This window comes from Platichthys flesus, chromosome 3 (genome assembly GCF_949316205.1).
Source record: "Platichthys flesus chromosome 3, fPlaFle2.1, whole genome shotgun sequence".
Taxonomy (NCBI): domain Eukaryota; kingdom Metazoa; phylum Chordata; class Actinopteri; order Pleuronectiformes; family Pleuronectidae; genus Platichthys; species Platichthys flesus.
This window is the reverse complement of record NC_084947.1, coordinates 14,200,436-14,223,021: the sequence shown is the minus strand read 5'-3', so window position 1 is coordinate 14,223,021 and position 22,586 is coordinate 14,200,436. Positions and strand designations below refer to the sequence as shown.

Here is a 22,586-nt window from a genome sequence, read left to right as displayed (position 1 = left end):
AAATACAGAAAGTAAAGGGATACCTGAACAATCTCCTAAGTACAGTAATAATGTGTATTTGTATTTGTACTTTTGACCTCTGACTGCACAAGTTCTTCCAGTATCAATGAAAACGTGCTGGCATAAAGATCAGAGATTTAAGCGCGTCGTAATAAAACAACGGATAAACAGGGCGACTCAACACGGGGGAAAAAAATGAGAGCATCTTTTATTCATGTTCAGTTGTCGAGGTGTCAAGAGTTTTGTCAAGCCTCTCATTGTTCCGTTAGCGCTGTCCCTGTGAAACACTCTGTCTCTATCTCTTTGGTTAAACATTACTGCCAGGCCACAGCGGAGAGAGAGGGAGGGAGGGAGGGAGGGAGGGAGGGATAGAGAGGACGTGGTTCCCTTCATCTTCTCGTCATTTAACAAACATGGCCCCTTAACAAAAAGAGTGCACGAGGAAATCAGCGCAGGCGAGACAAAAGGCACGAGAGAGAGCGAGAGGGAGGGAGCGAGCGACTGAGGATGAAGGTGATGAAGAAAAGAGATGGAAATGGAGGAGAGGGATGGTAGAGAGTGGGGGGGGGGGGGGTGTAGTAGCGTACCTGTGTGCGAAGCAGAGAGGTGGGCAGTCCATCATCCTCAGACAGGCAGACAGGGCCGTCTGGGGAGTTTATTTTTACCTCGTTATAAGAGGAGTCTGGACGGGATGCGGCGGCCCGTCGCCACCTTTCGGGGGGGGGGGGGGGGGGGGGTGCTCCAGGACAACAGCCGGCCCGGCGTGACCATCCTTCTCGCTAGGGCAATGCTACCGATAAACCATCGACATGTAGAGACAAGCACACAAACACAGGAAAAGCCTTACCTGCAGTTTGTTTTTGTATCTGCGTCATACCGATACGCCAATGAATCAATTTGCAGATTAACAGGGGAGAAACTGTTATAAGGATTTAATGTCTTCTATTTTGCATTAATCCCACACATTACATTCAAATTACTTCCAGCTACACGAGTGTGACAAAGTGATTCTGTCGTTTGTCGTATTAAATAGTAAATGGTGTAATTTTCATATCTTTTGGGGGGTTTGGTCATACTGAGCCACTAATTTGTCACTAAGCTTATAAATTATGGGTATTTTCACCGGTTTCTGACTTTAACAGTCAATGAAAAATGTATTAAACAATTCACTAACAATTTGCTAATTTAACACACTTGAGGTCCCATTATATCTCACTACACCAGCCTTTAATTGAGCATGCATTTATAGCCAAGTACTTTATCATATTATTAAACAGCACATCCCCAGGATATCAAAACACCTCAAAGTTATTTTTCTCTGTTGAGCAACTTACAAATCAAACCAATCAGCCCCCAACCTGGTTAATATTGTGTTTCAGAGGAGATGTGAGGATCAGTCCCAAATGAACATGTTTTCTTTGCCCTCACGGCCCTTTCCCTGTTACAGTAGACTGAATCGACAGGGCGCCATTCAGAGTCGGTGCGATCTGCTATTGATCTGATCTATCAGTGTCCATAGACCAGTGAACCCCTCAACTCCTCCCACCCAAGTTCTTCCTGGTACCAGCACAGACGCCCTGGGAGGGAAATTGATTAACAGATCAAGCCTGTAATGAATTCATACTGTGATCAAAGCTGTGACAGGAGCTCTGCAGAGATCCTGAAGCATGGCGGCGAGGTGTTCCACAGTTTGATCCCACGGAGGACGCTCCCACCTTGTTTCTTCCTCAAACAGGTTTTTTTTTTTTTTAGATTAAGCATACCACTGGGTGAATTCTGCTTTTCTCTGAGGGGTGCCCTGCCTGTTGTTGGTTTCATTCATTTGGGAGACAACTAGTGCTCCTAAGCTCTGGTGTGAAATTCTGTTTCTCATGAGATCTGTGAACAGACTGTGACATCTCGTCCCGTCTCACATCACCGCACATTACTATGTCCTTGGGCTGATTGGCAATTCCTATCCACACACACGGGTTCCTCCATCTTTTTATTTTCAGGGGATCCAGAGAGAAACCACCTCAATCCACCTTAATGTTGACTGTCTGGATCTTAATGAACCCACTGACCCTTCCCCTCTGTTCTCTGTGTTTCTGTGCAGGTTAGCTCTGTACGTTTACGAGTACCTGCTGCATGTAGGAGCCCAGAAGTCGGCACAGACCTTCCTCTCAGAGGTAAGTCATTCTGTATTTGTGAGCGCGGGTCGTGTACAGGGCTTTGTGTGTCCTCTGTGAGGGGTGGTCTTTACCCTCACACACCGTGTCCAGTAAGTGAAGCATTGAAGTGTAGCCTGGCCGTGCAGTGCCGAGCCGAGAGGTTAGTGGCAGCAAACAGCCTTTTAAACATGAGTGTTACGTTTAGTGGGACTGGAGCCGGAGCACAGGGGGAGATATTGCTCAGCCCCGAGGTGACGTCTTTCACTGACATCATCTCTGCTCAGCAGCTTCGTCTCTGTCCATCTCCCTCAATCCTATTCCTGTCCTCTTTATTTCGAGAAAAAAAGAGGACAGGAATTTGTCTTCTTTCTCCGCCGCTCTCTCAGCTGGTCTTCACTGTAATTCAGCAGAGGCAAAAAGGTGACGGGGTGAAAGCGAGGTTAGTTGATTCTGGTGCTTCGCTGTAAATGACCGTAAATTACAATGTGGAAGACAGTGGCTGGAGGCTTGTTGTGCATTGGCCAGAAGAGAAGAACAAAGGGGGGGGGGGGTGGAAAAGGTTACATCATCAGCTGGCACCAATGCTCATCACTCTAACTTAGTGTTTCTGCACGCACGCACACACACAAACACACACACCCACACACACACACACACACACCTCTGTTCCTCTCCTCTGTCATATCACTTGCTTGCTCTTCCGCGGATGTGAGAGATGAAAAGGATAGGCGGTGTCATGTTCAAGTGTGGGAACGCATTAGCTCAGAGCGCAACAAGTATAAACAGAGCTGCTTGTATACAATACACATGCAAACATTTGCACACACACATGCACAAGTAGCACACATGCACACAGCATTAAGCCATAATGGAGCTCTTGCTGGAATAGAAAAAATGGGGCTCTAAAGGCCTGTTATCCAATTTTTTATCAAGCACATCTGTTTACAGTGTATCCTCAGGCTCAGGAAACAAGAGCCCAGAAAGACGAGTCACAAATCAGACACGAATACCTGAACGCAAATAACAAATCACAGACAGAGAGCTCCTAAGAAGAGGAGACAAGAAGTTGTCAAACTAAAGCGATGGCTCGCACAGTGATAACAAAAATACACTTTAACCTTAACAGCAGAAGGTTACAATATTGGTGTGGGTAGAAAGAAAACTCTGAAGATTGAGCTCTTTTTTAAATCTCTTCTGGTGCGATGAGAGCAACCTCTGCAACACACAGCCCACATCTGCCAGTAATCACGCTGGAGGCGTCTCACTGAAGTGAAGGTAAATGAATGAACCTCCCGAGATCGCAGACCCAAAGAAGACAGGAGACGCGGGCGCAGTCAGGGCTGTTTCTCCGACGCTTTCCAGATGAAGCCGGGATAAAAGAGCTCGCTAAAAAGTGTCCTGACCTGAACTGTCTGCAATCGTGTTCAGACTCGGCTACAGCCAATTAAATGTCTTGCCCTGTTCTGCGAGACCGAGGAGTCAATCCATCTCTACCATAGTGTATGGAAATGGCGGGTTGCCTATGATGTTTCAATGTTAACCCAGGTCCTCAAGAGAACTGCCGACCTAATGAGAACATGTCGGATAAACAAAGAGACGGCAGTTCCTGATTTCCCCCCCCCTCGCTAAAAAAAACTGAAAAGACTTCAAAGCCAGGCATTCCTTCTAAAAGTCACTGTGTCTGATCCGCAGCTGAGGTCAGGGCGCTCTGATGGAAAGTGCGCTGATTCACTTTTTCCTGTTATTTTAGTTCTGGTTCACGCTGCCAAACAGTGCAGGTGGTACGCCCGTCTTGTTCTTTCACCCATATGAAACATTTCAGCAGAGGAAATGAAATAAGATGGACACGAGAGGACTTGAACGATGGAAGATAAAAGAGTGATGTAAGTGTGTTTATAGAGAGAAGAGGCAGACGAGGCATCACAGTCTGACGGCTGCTCACAGCTGCTGCCCACACTGTGACATTGTGTGCAAACATAAACTGTCCCTGCTGCCGGTGACGTCAGCGCTCGCTCGGGCTAGTCACTGACCTTGACCAAGGTGTTAAGGCATCACAATGCTTCAACCAAAGTGCTCGTCATGGCCAAACAGTGTCTGAAACACACACCCCAACACACACACTTAAGCTGAAACTCATTGTTGGAACTGATGAGTGCTAATTGTTACTGCTGTTGCTCCTTTTTTATGTTTTGTGTTTTTTAATGTTAAGAAAAAAAGACACACAATTGCACAGACTCTGGTGTAAAATCCAATGAAGGAGAGAATAGAGCCTTGAGTGACTACTTCACAGTTCTATTCGTGAATTAGAAAATAAACACACTGTGTAATAAAGGTATAGGTTTGCTTTTGGTTTAAAATCAAATAGAAACCATCCTTCACAGGCCTGATATGTATGGTTGCTAAGCGACTAGACAGTCGCTACCCAAAACTGGCAGCCCACAGGTGTGAAAGAAAGGAAAGTACAAGCAAAAATGTTGTAATTGGAAATGTAAGGAATAAATAAAAATTACTGTATGTGTTATATAAGTTTTAAGGAAGTTTGAATAAGAAGTGCAGTGGAAGCACAAGGACAGATAATGTGGGCGAGGAGCCGACCGAAGGGTTGGTGGGTAGTACAAAGGTTTGATTGGCTCCTCGGGCAGAAACATCTCTCTGACCTCAAACACACACAGACACACACAAACACTCACACACACGCCCAGTGTCCTGTACTTGTGAATCGACAAGCTTTTAGACAAACATAGACTCACTTATCCACTTGTGAATCCATGGTATAATTACATAATGGCGTGTATTAGGAATTCCCTAGCACCCTCTCCAATTGTAAAGAGCAGATAATTCAGATGTTTTTAATACTCAATATGTTTCTGAAGCGTCTCCTTCTCGCTCTCTCCTTCTCGTGTAGATCCGATGGGAGAAGAACATCACATTAGGAGAACCTCCGGGGTTCCTCCACTCGTGGTGGTGGTGAGTGTTTCTGTGTTGGGGAATGATTCCAGTTACAATCCTCCGCCTGCTGTATTTCACCGCTGACACCATTGAATGAATTTATCTTTCTCCCTCCTCCTCCTCTTTTCACAAATCCTACCTCACAAAACACCTTCAGTCATCTATTGCAATATTGATAATAGAATCACACTCGTGCCCTCGATGCTGTATAACCCTGCCTCTAAAATGAACCATAATATTTATCTGTCATGTTCTTCAGTGTTTCTCTTTTGTCATATTTCCGCTAATTGTGCGACTGCGTCTCTGTTTGTCGTAGTGTTTTCTGGGACCTGTACTGTGCAGCCCCGGAGAGAAGAGACTCGTGTGAACACTCCAGTGAGGCCAAGGCCTTTCATGACTATGTGAGTTTACAATGAAGGAGCTTTCCTCGCTCTTTGTGGAAATACGGCACTCTCAGATTAACACACATGAAAGTGTTCAATATCAAATAAATAGATATGAGATAGTATTTTGATATGACCATAGTAAATAAGTTATACTTGGATTTTGAAAGTACGGTATTTCATTATGATAAAAATTGTTAAAATACATATTAAATATAGGTTCAAATAATATCTGCATCAGGTGAATTTGAATGTAGTTGCAAAAGGGGATTGAAGAATCATTGCAGTTTATAGTTTTGCTGTTTCTCTTCTTGTAATTGCAGTGTTAACAATGCAAAGGGTTAATGTGCCGATGGACGATAAAGATGAGACTTTTTGTCTCCCCAACTTTTATCAGTGTTTAAACCAAGATCAATAAACGGAACTCTGTGCTTCTGACATGACCACCATTTACAAACTGGTTTAATCCTGTGAATCGTTAATCTGAAGGGTTTCTGAAAGGAACACTTGTTGTGTGTGATAAAGAAAAGGAGCCAACGTACTGTTCAGGTATTTACCTGCTGGTTATATTCGACCCGCGCACTGCAGCTCACACACACACACACAACACACACATATAAAGTATTGTTAGTATCAGGCCAGAGAGCAGAGTGGGCGAGCACACAGTGGCCCGTGGTGGAAACATTGTTTATTGCTGTGCGCTCTCAGTGTGGCTCCACTTTCCTGCTGCAAATTTCCACACAGCGGACGTGGATTCAGTCGTGCGCCATCCCAGTAACCGGAATACAGCGAGCTGTGCCAGAGCCCTTGAAGTTTCAGATTAACCAGTGACTAAGAGAGAGGAAGTGTGGTGCTCCTCACAGGAAGTTGCGAGGCAGACTGAGGCGGAGTCGGGGCGAGACTGGGACGTTTTTTTTCTCTCTCTCTCTCTCCTGCTCGTTATGTTGTTGTTTTCCCACTGTAGCCTGAAGTCTGACTCATCAGATTCGCCTGTTGTGTGGTTTATTGAGATGTATTGTTGGAAGTGCACAGGTCAGGGCTTTCTGCCTACACCAGCAGGATCGTCCCTCCTCCGGTCTCTCTCCCTCTCTGCCGCTCCCTAGCTCTTTCCTTTAGGCTTGCAATACTGCAGAACCAGTGTTTTCTCTCCTCTCTCCTCTCTTCTTGCAGTAGAAGTGTGTGTGTGTGTGTTTGTGTATGTGTGTTTGTGTGTGTGTCTGTATGCGTGTGCATACACAGGTGATGCTGCTGATGCGGGCGATGATGATCAGGGTGATGAATAGGCACTCCGAGGACGAGGCAGTTATGGGATGATGTCATCCCAGCTCCGTCGAGGAAGGGAGCTGGAGGGCAGCTCGACCTCAGACCTAAGAGACAGATACAAAGAGTAGAATAAACATGGAGAGCTTGGAGACGGAGAGAAAAAGGGAAAGAGTCACAAAGAGGTTGAACACAAACAGTTGAACACTGTCTGATTTATTAGTCTGACACCAAAAAGAGAGAACAGAACACGTCTCCACCCATTATTTCCAATTGTTCCCAAGATGCCAACGTCGTTATCATGTTCCTTCTTATCTGATCAGATTCAATTCAGTTCAGAAATCATCCGGAATATATCTTAACGTCATTAGCCGAGGCCACAAGAAACGTCTTTATTCCTCCATTTCCTGCTGGGATCTAATCAGAGAATTCTAATTAGACCAATTGTAATTAGACCAAGGTCACTTTCAATCAACTGTTGCAACGCCGCGCCGCTTCTCGGATCCAATCAGAGGTATACTCCCCACATATCTGCCACTCAATTAAAACAAAATGAGGGGACAACTGCGGTGGACTTGGTTGGGAAAAAAAGTGGCGTCGCTCTCTTTGAGTCTCCTGACTTTGAGACTGATGGAGATTTTAATCAGACATTTTGATTGTAATTATTTTAAAGATTGCTAATTACTGAGTAAAGTCCTAATTAATGGCGGCGACATGCAGGAGCTTGTTGGCACCGTGGTTGTGTTCCTTCTTTCCTGAGATAACCGATGGGATGCGTTCGCCTCTGCCTATGGTTGAACTGTAAATACAGTTTGCTCTCTGATTTAAGTCTCTCCATTAAGTCTCTTTACGACGTTTTGCATGTGCTTGTGTACTTCACGTGTCTCTATCATATCACTACATTTCACTGCCTGAGGATGGTCTTCAAGGACATTCATACAGTCGTCTAATGTTAAAAGGGAAAGAAAGAAAAGGCTGATGAACAAAGTGGGATGCCGAGTTATTGATTTCCATCCTCAGACGAGGCTTTTCAGGCATCAGAAAGGCCGTTTACAGTTCTGTTAAGTGCTTTGTAAATTGTGTTCCTCGATGCTCAATGAGTAGTTTCCATTTGCGAGAGGCCACGCAGTCATAAAATCAAGTTATTTTTAAACTCTTATGCTTGACCCGGAAATTGCCTTATAAGAGACAGAAGTCAGAGGCTCTCACTTTTCAATCTTTGAAGAAGAATCAACATCGAGGCATCCAGGTCATTTCAGGATTTTCCTGATCATGTCATTGGTTAAAAGGTATATACACTAGTATGAATGCATTCATATTAATACAAATATTTGTTGTACCTTTTACTCCTAAAATGGAGAGAAATGTGGTTCTAATTATATGTTTTGAACTGGTTCTTAGTATTTTCTCTACTGGCAATATTTTATTTTCCCACTAAAATGTAGTGATCTTTAACAATCTATGATCAGATGAAAGCTGAGCAAGAAAGAATCAAACCAGCGTGAAGCAGCTTGTACTAACTGTAGAAACAACTCGGCATTAGCAGCATTACCTCAACTACACTTTGACATTTAAATCCTTTAAAGTCTACCTCAAAAGAAGGTCAATTGAATTGAATTACTTATGTCTCAAAGTTCGTTTGTGCATGATTGAGTATTTATTTGTGTGTCACACACCGAGCGGAATAATTACAAGAAACAAACTGGATGTGTTCTTATAGTGAATTCTTCTGGAGGCAGACTGGTGCTCTAGAGGGACTGTTAGAAAAATGTTAGAAAGCTTCAGGGAGTTTGTGGAGAAGTGGTGCAAAAAAAAACCAACATCCAGAGTGAGCGATACCTGAGTCCTGAGATCTGGAGGTCATCAGCTCCCAGCAGCCGTACTGGTTGAGCGGTGCAGCCTCCTGATAAGAACGTGCTTTCTAACCGAAACTCAGATGTTGGTTGAAAAATCCCTCCTGATAGAATGAAGTTTTTTTTTTTTACTGGGTATTGTGACAGAAAATATGATGTGAGCCGTAATGTGTTTGTAAATGTTGTTTGTAAAAGATTGAACATGCACAGTTACCGTCATCAGATAAATGTTTGTCTCATCGCTGTGTGTATAGATTCTCAAAGAGGAGAAGTGCGATTGTTATTGAGTCAGCCAGAAAGCAAGAAGACAAATATTAGGGAAACGGGGACAAGTGCACCAGCCCAGCGTGCAGCCTCACACGCAGAGCAGACACTCTGACAAGCTGGTGGATATTTCTACATCGCATAATATTCATAAAATGTATGTGCTGCCAGGTAAAGAAAATACAAATCCAATATGTCAAATACTGCCAAGAAAGCTCACTGCACAGCACTCAAAGAGAAGAGGTGTTCATGTGCACTGAGATATCTCAACCGCAGAAGAAAACTTCTAAAAAATGTAAAGATAAAGAAAACAAAAAAACACCTACGTTTATTTTTAATTAACTGATGGCCATGATGTAAACTTAACCTCTGTTCACCAAACCTGGTGGAATGATGGGGCCTGAACCTGAGGAGCAAATTGAGTATTATATTATAATACTTTCACCCCAGTCCGTTTGTTTGTTCTTTTATGTTTGTTTGTTTGTTTGTTAGTAATACATAAAAATAACTGTGCGGATTACTTCAATAATTGGGGGAAGGATGTGAGATGGGTCAAGAGAGAACCCATTAGATCCTGTGCAGATCTGGATATAGATCCGGATTAGGTAAATCAAATTAGGCAGATGCTCAGTTATTGTGCGGTTACAAAAATTCCTTTCAACTAAATGAGAGAATGGATATTTTGCCCGTGTATCCCCATGGTTCATATCTGATCTCAATACATGCACTTACAATGGTGATAAAGTGGCCATTCAGCCTTTGCAGAGGTATGTGCTCTACTAAGTGCCATCCTCGTTTTGATGAAGACTGTTTTTCACAAGAAAATAAAAAGACAGTGTAAAAACCGAGAAGGATGGTTTGTATTGTAGAAGTGTACAGTATATTTTCCTGTCTTATCGTTTAATACTCTCATTAAAGCTGTCGGATTTATTTAACCTCCACAGATCACAGATGTTATTATACTTGGCAAACATTTGTAAAACTGCAAAGAGAAAAAAAAAGTAGCTGCTGGCTGATTTAGTTAAAACAAACAAAGGGGTTGACAGATGGATGAACTGGAGGGTGAGCGGCGAACATGAAATGCCCCGTGGAGCGGCTGCAGTATCAAAGCACAGGGAGTCAGGCTGGTATCAGTGCGTGGCATCACTGTGGGAGATAGCAGGCACACGGCAGTTAGAGGGGAAGAAGAGATCAAGAGGCAGTGCCAAGAGCAACCCCCTTTGATAAAAAAGCTCGGTCTCACGCTGCCTGATATCGCATTCACACTCACTCCCTCTGGAAACCGATTCACGACGGCCAATTTCGCGGGCAAAACACACATTCTGTCTTTATTGTACAGCTGAAAGGATACACCTGTTTATAAATAAGTAATGAAGACACGGGGCTGCTTTATTCATTTGTGTCCTGATGCACCGCCAGTGTTTGATATCTGTGGAAACATAATGCACTGTGTTGTTTGTGTGTATGTGTGTGTTCGTGTGTGTGTGTGTGTGTGTGTGTGTGTGTGTGTGTGTGTGTGTGTGTGTGTGTGTGTGTGTGTGTGTGTGTGTGTGTGTGTGTGTGTGCGTGCGTGCGTGCGTGCGTGCGTGCGTGCGTGCGTGCGTGCGTGCGTGCGTGCGTGCGTGCGTGCGTGCGTGCGTGCGTGCGTGCGTGCGTGCGTGCGTGCGTGCGTGCGTGCGTGCGTGCGTGTGTGTGGTTGAGGCTGGAGGACATGAAGGCGTGGTGACCCTGGGGTTTAACTGAAAACAACTCCTTTCTGCACAGAGTAACGTGTAGTGTACAGTGTGCAGAGTGACACTCAACAGAAGGACGCTCATTCATTCGTTTGACCGTGGACATGTTTTTTTTCCAATTTTTCTGTTTTTCTTTTGTACAAGTGCGGTTTTATTCATAAAACTGGTCTTTACTCCTGAATCACTTGTTGTGTTCTGTAAGTTCATGTACTGTGAATGACATAACGCAGTACTGACGGAGAGTTGTAATAGAAAATGCTGTGAGGTTTAAATTGTTAATTATATATTTTTAATTTCAATGATGGCCCCATTGCTCGAGCTACCAGGAGATATCACAATGTAAGCAGCAGATTACCAGGAAATTCACTGATCACATTCACGCTCCCTGGAAAATAGACTATTTTGTGCCGTTTTTTCCCCCATTTTGCACACAAGATTATCTAATTATTGTTTCAAGATCTAACAGGTTTAATCAACTTGTTTTTGTGTTTCCAGACTCTTTCACACAAATTGATCCAATTTAAAGATTTAAAATGTAAAAAGTCTTGCTTTTTTAATCAGTGATCTTTTCTAGTCATCTTTAAAACGACCATCGGGAACCTAAATCAAATCAAATACGTCTTTTGCCTTCACATCCTGACATCCTTGATGTTATATTATTTGAGCCTTACTTTTATTAATGAGGAAATATTACAACACATATTGAAAAGTCCAGCAGATATGTTCAGAGAAGCTGTCTGCAATTATATTTTTAAAAAATCCGTAAGTTCCTTGGGCTGATGTTCTGTTATTTGATTTAGAGCTCGACTGATTAATCGATATTATATCGTTTGATATGAGGCTCAATATATGGGTGAATATGAAAACTTTTATTTTTCAGAAAGCAACGTGATTTATGTTATATATAGTTGGTTTTATTTACCCTTTCTCTTTTTTTCTTTTAAATCCAAAATGTTTATAGATAATCTTTAAAAAAAATTACATTTGTTTGCCAGAAATGTTTGATAAATATTCGGTAATCATTACACTTTATTATTTGGAGAGGGACAATGTATATTCATGTATATTAACCAACATTCATACAAAAGTAAAATAGCTGAAAGGCTGAATTGCATTGTCAGTGCTTTTGCCAGATGTTGATGTTGATCCTGCAGTGATAAAACATTGCAATAATAATAATAATACAATGATACAGTTTTAACAAAAAGCCTCATTATGAGTCATTGATGTCAGGTCGATTTGTATAAATATAGTTCTGGAAAAATATCAGCTGCTTGTTGAGACCTCTTTTCTTAATACTGTTGATACCAGAAGTGTTTTACTCCCTGACATACTAAACTATAAGTGGTTATAGTTTAGTATAATCCAGTCATGACGTGGTGGCCTGAAATGCAAACCTGTCTGTGTGCTTTTCTGTGTGTAAGCAGTGTAAAGACAGAGAGGACAGAGACAACCTAGAAGCAGAGACTCTGTTGGCTCCAAGCATTGTGGGTAACAAGCTGATTCAAACCAGTTGGGAACCAATGGGGGTTCGGGAGACCCCCAGTCTGTTTCCAGGGAAACAGAGCGCTCTCTGCCTCATCCTCCCTCTTTCTCTCCTTCTCCCTCTCTCTCTCTCTCTCTCTCCTTCTCCCTCTCTCTCCCTCTCTCTCTCTCTCTCTCTCTCTTGCACACTCTCCCATGTTCCTTCTTGGCAGTGTTGAGGAGGAGGGAGATGTGGAGGTGACTCACTGTAACATCATTGCCATGGCAATGAAGAGTAAGCTGAGTGAAGGTGGATGGAAGGGAGAAGCAGAGCAGGGATTTCCATATAGGTTGAGCAGTGATGGAAATGATTGTCGTGTTCTGTAACAGAAAAACTAAACCAGGGAGATTTCAGTGACTGTGAACGCTGAGCTGCTGCTTAAAGCCTGTTCTGTTTCGTTGGAAAAACATTACAATCACTTGTTCTGTTCCTTCTGCTTTTTCCCCGTCACTCTCTTCACTCCTTCATCACCGCTGTTTTCACATCAGTATTTTGCCTCCTCTTCATCCCTCTTGGTGCCCGCTCTCTGTCCTACTACAAACCTCTTGAAGTCTCTTATCGTCTTCCTTCCTCTTTCGCTGGCCTGTTGCGAGCTCAGCCCTCTGGTCTCGGAGGAATGGGTTTTCCAGTGGCCTGTTGCGCTGAGTCATGTCACATGCGTGTTTGGACACGCCGAGGCGGAGTGTTGAGGTGATGTTAACATATGCACGCCTTGCTGCTCTGCGGTGGGCCGGGGCAAAAAGGAGGGTGTGGTGCAGAGTGGAGGAGAGAGGTTAACTGAGGGCAGGGAGAGACACGAGGGTGTTGGAACAAGAACAAGCTCAAACTCAGTTGTCTACAATACAGGAGAGTCATTTCTAGCTTGACTCCAGTTATTATTATTATTATTGATTACGGAGATACGGGGGCTGAGTCAGAAGCATATTTATGTGTCTGTCAGAGTGAAGGTGCCACATCAGCATTACCCAGAAAGCTTCAAGAATATTTCTGGTTAAGTAAATTTTTGCACATTTGACTCCGTCTACTTTAAAGTGATGCTGCTGTAAACTAAATTGCACGGCCGTTGTTTGATGACATACATTATGCTGGTTTTAAAATCACATTTATTACCCAAAGTCATCAAATAAAAATATCTACATTTATTTGTTGAACGTGGCTCATAATGTTGCTTTGTGTCTCAAACTGTCCTGGACGCCAAGCACCAACGCCTACGAAGAAATTCACCTTTTCATACGTCTCTGTTATATAAGATTCATAATTATTTAAAAAGGTGACCAGCCTCTAATCAAAGGTGGGCAGCCCCCCTCCACCATCGACTGCTTGTAGGTGGGAATCTGGGAAGTTATGCTCATTTTCAAATCCATGCTTAAACTAAACCCTTAATGTACCATTCAGACACGTTCCTCATCTCCTGCTCTTTCATGTCCTCAGACACAGTGGCTTCTAGCCTGTGCTGTGTCTGACTCACAGCTGCTGCTAGAGTCGTCGCTCAGCTGGACAACAAGGATGACTTAGCGTGCATGTGTTTCTATGACGTCTGTGGAGATAGGTATGTGATGTTTCTTAGCCCCGCCGGGGACTCGAAAGGTATCTCTTGAATTTACCCTCAGCCAAAACCTAGGGGGTCTTTCCTGACCCATTTAGGAGGAAAGTTATGGAACTTCCATAAACGTTGACACAGCAGTACCCTCACAGGTTGTGTGTGTGAAAGGGATTATTGTGAATGATCCAGAGATTGAAGTATGGAAGTTGTGTTGGACTACGGAGGCAGAGCAGCAGGGCAGAGAGAGAAGTGCTGACACAATCAGACTGGCACGTTTTCTCTCTGACCCCAACTAACCTCCCTGTATTTTTTCTGCTGTTGTACCCACCCATATCCCTTATCTGTCTCTCACTCCTGCCACTGGTCCTCCAGCGCTAGCAGGAGATAAGACGCTGAAAGTGACCAACCAGTTTGTTCCAGTGAGCTTGGATTGATGAGTTTTTGTGTCTAATTCCAATCTCCTGTTTAATTGCTGCAGTTGCAAAATAAAAGCATCACTATTCGGTGTTAAAGATCAGGAAAACGTCTGGATTTCAGGCAGATCAATATTCTCAATCAGCATTCAATATTCTATTCTATCTCGTATCGATCTGGGAGATGGAAAATACCGCGCTATATTCTCTCGACCATCTCCTCTTCTCAGCGTTCAGTCCATCTCCCTTATCTGCCCGGGTGTCGTTGAATTACGTGAGAAGGAAGTGTGTCTCCCGCAGCACAGCCACTATCATTTTCAGCTCTGTACGTGTATCTGACAGTGCCTCAGCTCGCGGCTCCACCTCACATAGTGCACAGCTGCAGAGATGTCTACGGGGGTCGATAATGACATCAGCGATTAAGGAAATACGTGAATGGCCCCCCCCACCCCCTGTGCTGGGGCTATCTCCCTAACTGTAATCACTGAGGCCAAGCAGATTAATGTTGTGATTCCACCTGGTCATGCAACGTTGCAGGTGATTACCAGGTAACACGGGAATGGTGCTGCACAGGATAATGTGATAAGGGCCGAAAAGATTGAAAACTTTAATGGGTGACGATAATGTCTTCGATGTTTGACCCTGACTGGCTCCATCTTACCACATGGAGACCACCGTGTTCTCGGAGCTCAGCAGGGTAGTATTGAGCTACAGGTTGTTTTTGTCAACAGTGAAAAGAACAACACTAAAAATACAGTCTCCCTCACACTCTCTGAACATCCAACCTTCTCTGTGGCCTTCAGGTCTAAGCCCAGTGCTTTAGTGCTTTCTCTTGAAGACTGTAACGGTTAACAATGGGTGATGTTCACTTGCAGTTTTCAAAATAGCTTGGTAATTACATAAAACAGCCGATCAAACAAAAGGTCCCTACCCAGACTTTATTAATTCATAAACGAGAAGTAAATGATTTGGCTTACTTTTGGGCGCTGTCATATTGTCCAACTTTACAAACAGTCTTTGTCTTTTACAAGCAATGTTGAAAAAAAAAACAAATAGTGTCAATATTTACACTTTTCTCCAGTAGACCAAAACAACAAAATCAAGACCCTGCTTGAAAGAAAGTGAAATTTTCGCCGAACACGCAGATGTGAAGTTCACACGGAGAGTGTTTTATTCATCCGCTGCAGTGTCGGTGTAGCATATGTGTGTTTTGGTTAAGATGTGAGCTTTGAGTGCCAGAGGGCGATTTTAAGCCTATCTGCCTTGAAATTAAAAAGTGAGTCTGGCTCAGGATTGGACAGGGGTGCTTGTTGATCCGTGTGCGGTCGCCACGGGAGACTGTGAATAATACATGTTCAAAAGCAGCGCACACCCATTCTCATCTCTGTGCTGCTAAAACACACGTCTTCTCTTTTACTGTATTCACCGCTTTCTTCTTACTTTAAGTTCTTAGCATATAGACGTAAACATGTTGTTGACAGTGACTTACAGACAACAGAGTTTGAGTGTTTGCATATACACTAATGTAGAAATCAATTTTCCTATTGTGTTTCCACTTAAACTTAAATGTGCATGTTAATGTGTCTGAGAGAGAGAGAGAGAGAGAGAGAGAGTGAGAGAGAGAGAGAGAGAGAGAGGATTTGGTTTTAGGGTTAAGACTAGGATTAGGTTCATGAATAAGCATGTGGGAAATGCATTGTGCCAATGAGTGTCCTCACAAAGTCAGAAGTACAAACCAATGTGTGTGTGCGTGTGTGTTTGTGTGTGTGTGTGTGTGTTCAGGAAGTGGACTAATGGCATTTGAGAGGATGGAGGGAGCTGGAAAGAGGGAGAGGGAGGAGGAGCAGTTCCTTCCTGTGTGGTGTGTCATTTGTAGATCCTGTTGTTCAGCTGGTGGCCCTGAAACTCAGTGGTAGCCCCTTCAAACTAGAGGATAAATATACATTTGGTTAGCTGGTTACTATTTACTGCAGCAAGAGAATAATTACATCAAGCACTCATTGTATTGAAGGAACTTGAACATGAGCAATGGTTTGGCTTGTTCTTGGTTTGCAATGGAGAAATAACATTTGATACACAGTCAGTGTTTGTTTGTGGGGTCAACTCATTGTTAGCTCCACCACGGAGGTTATGTTATCACCCCGGTCCGCTGGTTTGTTTGTGGATTGATTTGTTTGTTTGCCAGCAGGATTACGCAACACACTATTGAACAGACTACTTAACTAGAGCAATTTTAGATTTGTTAGACAATCACACAGCTTTAAAACTGCAATGATAATCCACATTTTACGTATTGTTTTTGACAAGCCGGGCACAGGCTAACAAATCTAAAAGGAAGCCACTTGAAACCTTATATAAACGCACTCCTAAAGTTTTAGATCAGACTCCCACAAGCAGCTGTCAACTTTTAAATACACGTGGACTTCTAAGTTGGGAAAAACCTTTTGTTTAGTTCATTGGATATTACACAACACCGCTCCGCCTCCACTGAAGACATTTGTTGTGTTAAGAGCATGGGCACTCAAGAGTGAGAGGGGGACTGTATCATTCCCACTCGAAGAAGTGCTTTTTGTCAGTCAGCGTTCTGTGTCACAGCATCTAAAGAATGGAATCTGCTGCCAGTGCAGATAAGAGAAGTAAATACTTATCGCTCTTTCACTCGTCAGCTGAAGAAATGGACATCAGACCAGTGACTGCCTACTGACATTTGCCGCCTGCCTGCAGTTTGTCTTTGTTGGCGTCTACTTGCTGTGCCTCATATGTTGTGTTGTTACTTGTTGTTGTGCATTCTGCATGTCTGAATATTAGTCTGCAAACAGTATATTGCTTGCATGTGTTGACTTATAACAAGTCATTTCACCAGGCCAGGAACAACAGATGAAAATCAGCCTGCTGAGCTAACTCTGGCTCATTTACAGTCATTTGGCTGTTGATTAATGAGCATTCTGAGTTTGGAATTTTTATTTGACATTGCATCGTGGATATTAAATAAATAAATGGGGCCTATCTAGAGGACTGATGTCTATGAGTGTGTGGAATTTGGTTCAGTTTGATCGAGGTTAAGTGGTATGTTGGGCCCTGTCAGAGGTTTGCCCTCTACTGAATGCAATTCTTGTTGTTTTTTGTAATTTTTTCATGTTGACAGTCAGAAAGAATAAAGACTATTGCTGTGAGAAGCAAGAGAGAGAGAGAGAGAGAGAGATAAACAGACAGTGAGAGAGGGAGGAGATGGACACAGACAGTGAGAGAGGGAGGAGATGGACACAGACAGTGAGCGAGGGAGGAGATGGACACAGACAGTGAGCGAGGGAGGAGATGGACACAGACAGTGAGGGAGGGAGGAGATGGAAACAGACAGTGAGCGAGGGAGGAGATGGACACAGACAGTGAGGGAGGGAGGAGATGGACACAGGCAGTGAGCGAGGGAGGAGATGGACACAGACAGCCTTTTCAGATTCCACTCACGCATCTCTGAGGGTCTCTCAGTCTCTGAAGTATTGAATGAAATTGGGTTCTTGCCTGTTCGCGCACGCAAGCACGCACACACACATGCACAATGTACGTATGCATGCATTATGCACACACATTAGCGGCGAACACAATCAGTAAACATATAGGCATAAAAGAGTTTGTGAGTTATCTCATTAAGTATTACTGAGCCCTTTAGTCTGATGGGATTAGTGTAGTGTGAATGCAGTACGCTGATTAGGTTGCAAAGTAGTGAAATTGCACAACATTTAAACGTCTGCATCTCCTTCAGCTCTTTTCGTGTTTTCTCCAGGAGGGCACAGCATGTTTTTATTACTTTACATAAAATGTGCTCTGCGCAATTTTCTTCTCGTTCTTAATGAGTCAACTCTCTTTTCAGCCCTGGTTCCACAGTCATGTAAAGCTGAGCATGCTGGGTAAGGCAGCGCCGATGTTGTACATCAGTCAAGTGCGTCATGTCTGGAGCACGTTGGTGACAGAAGTTTGGCCGAGGTTTTCTTCCTCGCTGTTTTAGTCCTCACACGTCTGAACCTGCACTCAATCTCACATGACGTCATTTTAATGGTGTTTGATTCATTAACTGCAAATTTTGACCATTTCTCTTTGTGTTTTTTATTACCTCCAACAAAGAGCTCATGTTTTCGCCCCTGTGTGGCTTGTTCCATGGTTGGTTCGTAAGCAAGTTTACCCAAAAACAACTTAACGGATTTCCTCGACACTTGGTGGAAGGATGTGATCTGGGTCAGGGAAGAGTTTAAAATTGAAATCTTGGTGTGGATCAGGATCAAAGAAGGGATCCAGGACCTTTTCACATTGCAACATTATTCAACATTTTCCTTGGTAGTGAATTTAAATGTGGTTTTATTTGGAGACTGTTTGGTCTTGATAGATGTATATGCTCTACTGAAAACCATTTAAGTTTGTTTGTTGGTCTGTGTCTTTGGAGAGAAGTGACACAGGCCAAGTACGAACCCTAAGTGTTGCTGTGGATCTTGATGAAGGGGCACATTCAGGATTTTAGTTTTTTACTTTCTCTATCATTGTGATATCCAATGTTTTTTGTTGTTGTTTGTTTTACTTTACCACAGAAGGAAAATGTTTTGCATACAATTTATCAACAAAAATGTGAATCTTTAGTGCACATGGAAAAAAAGACTCTTTTGTCTTCATTAGTTTTTAAAACCTGGAAATCAGGATCCACTTTTCCTTTTTACCTCCGTTCACCCCCTTGATTCTGTCCTCGCGGAGGATGTCAGAGATGTTGTCTTGTGTTGTACTGTTAGTCTCGATGTGTAAGTCTCGATGTAGCGGTCTCCTGTTGGTTTGAATAATTCATGCAGAACAATGAGTTTGCCAGGAGATGCAAGTGTTCATCTGAGGACAAGCTGTGGCTGCTCCACTGTCTCAGGTTTCATCACAAACACCTCGTGGTCACAACACCAGTGACGGGGACTAAATTGATCACAGCGCACATCGAGCCACTAAGAGCAAAATGTTCCACAAGTCAGTGACTCGTAGAAAGACAGATTGATCGTCTGTTTTCAAACTCTTACAACTGAAACAAGTCTCTCGGCTTCTCTGTAAAGACGACAGCAGCGAATCAAGGGAGAAGGAGCAAAACTCTGTAACAGACTAAATAAGAGCAGGAAGTTGAGCTTAAAGAAAAGGTCAGGCAGTGAATGCAATCCTGACCTGCTCTAAGTTACAAATTATTCTTACTTAATTAAAAAAAATTCTCTAAATGAAAAAAGCAGCCACCTCCTTGAGGTCAAGTGCAATTGTAAACAATAAATTGTATTCATATGACACATTTCAATATAGGGTTAGGGTTAGGGTTAGGGTAAAGTAATGAAATAATTATAATTATAATGATAAACTCTGTAAATATTAGCAGCAGCACTTACTTGTGTTTAAACCAATGTGCCAAGACCCATTGAAAAGTCAGTGTTGACAGTTACTTTCTCACCACACCGTACAGTACACTGATACTGTGAGTTAATCTGTAAATCCACCAGATCAGCATCTCATTGCTCCTTTCCCTCGGCCTTGTCAGGGAAGTGTAAACACTGGTGTGTGAGAAGTGTAAATGATAGACTCCTCATTATCTGTGTATGTGTGTGTGTGTGCGTGTGCGTGTGCGTGTGTGTGTGTGCGTGTGTGTGTGTGTGTGTGTGTGTGTGTGTGTGTGTGTGTGTGTCTCATATTTGCAAAGGTTAAGTGCTGGAATATGCTGAGCTCGGCTGTGAATCAGTATCTAAACAGAGGTGGTCGACAGGAACATACCGAGTCAAATTCAGAGTAACACACAGTAAACATTCCCTTCCTGGTTACCACACTGTTGTGGCTAATATGAGGTAATTGCTTCACATTGATGTGGTCACATTTCATCAGGGGAAGCTCTGCAGTCTCACTGTTAACACTATTATCAACAGACAGGATTGACTGTGTCGTTTGGTAGAGTAAAGGTCTCTGTACATCAGCCTGTTTAATTAAATGGCCATCGACAGTTATGCAAATAAGTCGTTACCAATCAGATTAACATTAAATGTCATTTAAATCATTATCTTTAACCATTCACAGACCAAACTTAAATAAAGGACCTAACGCCCCAACAAATGTTTACGTTTATAAAGGATGGTTCTGCTTACAGCACATCTTGGCTTCTCATAGGTTCCCTGACTAGTAACAGAACAGGCAAAGATAGTTTTTGCATTTTGTTTTTGCTTAAATTAATTCTTCAATCATATTCGTAATACATAGCCCAATATATTGTAATCACTTTACACTCTGGCCTGAGAACCCTGATCAAAAAGGACTGAAGTAGATGTTTTGAATCTAATGAGAAACAACTTGTAAATTGGCTGCTGGTAGGTTTTGTTTCCTTCAAACAGAGCCCATCCAGCTGTTTCCTCTTTTCCGGTCTTTGTGCTAAGCTAAGCTAACCAGCCGCTGGCAGTACATTTATTTTTTGGGTGAGTATTACTTGGGAGGGTCACTTCCGATGATTAACTTCTGGAGCTGATCGGTCAAAGGTCAGGAAGAATATGTCTCGAAATTTTTTTTTAAAAAGAAGCAAATAAGAGGGATCGGGAGAAAATCTGAAGCTCATGTTGATCAGAGAATTATTCCCCATCATGTGATATCATATGATAAATGGTGAGTAAATGTGAGGGTGAATTGTTGTTTGACTCTAAATAACAACGCCATGAGTGACTGGCGACCTGTTCTGCAGCCTCTCACTCAGGTCAGCTGTGATTGGCTCCTGTTCCCCTATATAAATAATGAAATGAAATGGAATGACGGAGTAGTTGATTGGTGTATACAGCCTCTCGGGACATGTATCCCCCCTCTGATGCTTCTCCTCGTGATTTTACTTCATTTGAGTCTATGTGAGTTATTATTGTTGGCGGTGATGTTTTTGTTTACCGTAGATGAGGAGCAGTGGTGGTTTGGGGGCAGGGAGATATGCTGCTTATTTATTTGTGTATTTATTTATTTTCTTGTTGCTGTATTTGGAAAAAGCTGCTTTGTCAGCAGGTCAGGTAGAATCTTTTTTTTTCTTCCCCAGTTCTCCTTTTTCTCCCACACAAACAAACATTAAAAGCACTCACACACACCAACTGACACATGCAAACAGACACACGCACACACACACACAAACACGCATACACACACATAATCTCTGCTTTGTCCTCTTTTCTCCTCTTTCCCTCCTTCCTCTCTCTCCCTCTCTGTCTCGCTCCCTCTCTCTCTCCGTGGGCATGAAGGCAAACTCAGCAGACCTCCAGGCTGCTGTGGAGTAAAAGCATTCTGGGTAATCCAGGTTGAAAGAGACGGAAGAGGGAAAGAAAGGGGGGAAAAACTACACAAAACGCACTTGATGCTGTGCACAGTGTTGTACACCACAAACACACGCGGACAAACACACACACAAGCCAAATCCAGTCTCACACCACTGAACCATGGAGATACAATATCCATCTGTGTCCATCTGCACGTTCATCTGCTGAGACAAATGCAGACTCTGTTAGCGGCAGAATGTGGAGTCAAAAAATCTGCAAAGCATCCAGTTCGTCTTTGTGCCAAACGTTAACGATCGAGAGATATGAAGGAGAACGAGGGCGGATGAGGGAACAGTGGTGTTGGTGAAGCAGCGGAGGATGCAGGAGGGTTGTCAGTCCGCTTTTATCTCGGCGCTGATTAAACCTTGTTCCTGTCTGACCTAAAAAGTGACTTGGCGGAAGCTTCAGAGACTGTGGGTGAATATCGCCGGAGTCTTCACACCCTGCCCGATGCCATCAGAGAAGTAGAACAGAGTGGGCAGATGCTGAATAGAATACTCACACACCCAGGCAGCAAGCTGGCTTTATGTGCTCGCATTCACAGATTATCATATATATGGAAACACACTCTCCCACCCCGCATGTCGCTAGCTGCTCTTAATTCCTGATGAGGATGAGGAAGAGGCCAACACTGGGTGGTAGCTCTGGGTCAGTCAGGAGCACAATGCCACAGGAAGCAGACAGAGGCAGCGCTGAAATGTGCCAGTGCCGCCCGTCTGGGAAAAGCACAACAAAAAACACAAGGTACAAAAATAAACCTGGGCCGCAGCATGGCAGGGCATCTGCAGTAACAGGAAACATCCCGCTGGGGGGGGGGGGGGGGGGGGGGAGACAGGGGAAGAACTTTGGATTGCTTTTTTTGTTTGTTTGTTTTTACGACTTGTGTTGTTTCACTGGTGGCAACCTCATTAGAGTTTTGTTAGTTAAAGCAGACGGGAAGTGAACGGGAAGTGAAAAAAAGCAACAATGCAGTCTAAAAATATAGTTAGAAATAAAGTCCTGCATGGAAAATGTCACTTTAGTGAAATCCTGTAACGTAATTAGGAAAATGTAGTCAAAGTATCAGGAGTAAAACTAGGCCATTCAAAATGCAGAAAATGTCCACTATGAAATACTAATTGATAATATTGGATCTTGATTACTTTAATCATGTATACATAACGTTTTACTCATGGTTGACTT

At 43.2% G+C, this 22,586-nt stretch overlaps 1 protein-coding gene across 1 annotated transcript in view; it reads left to right on the top strand.

Annotated features, from left to right (window-relative positions):
* LOC133949574 (single-stranded DNA-binding protein 2) overlaps window positions 1-22,586 on the top strand; it is a 52,622-nt gene that overhangs the window by 21,989 nt on the left and 8,047 nt on the right. Inside the window, exons 2-4 of the mRNA XM_062383493.1 lie at window positions 2,096-2,168; window positions 5,056-5,117; window positions 5,416-5,500. Of these exons, the coding sequence (XP_062239477.1) occupies window positions 2,096-2,168; window positions 5,056-5,117; window positions 5,416-5,500 (220 nt within the window). The remainder of the gene's footprint in view (window positions 1-2,095; window positions 2,169-5,055; window positions 5,118-5,415; window positions 5,501-22,586) is intronic.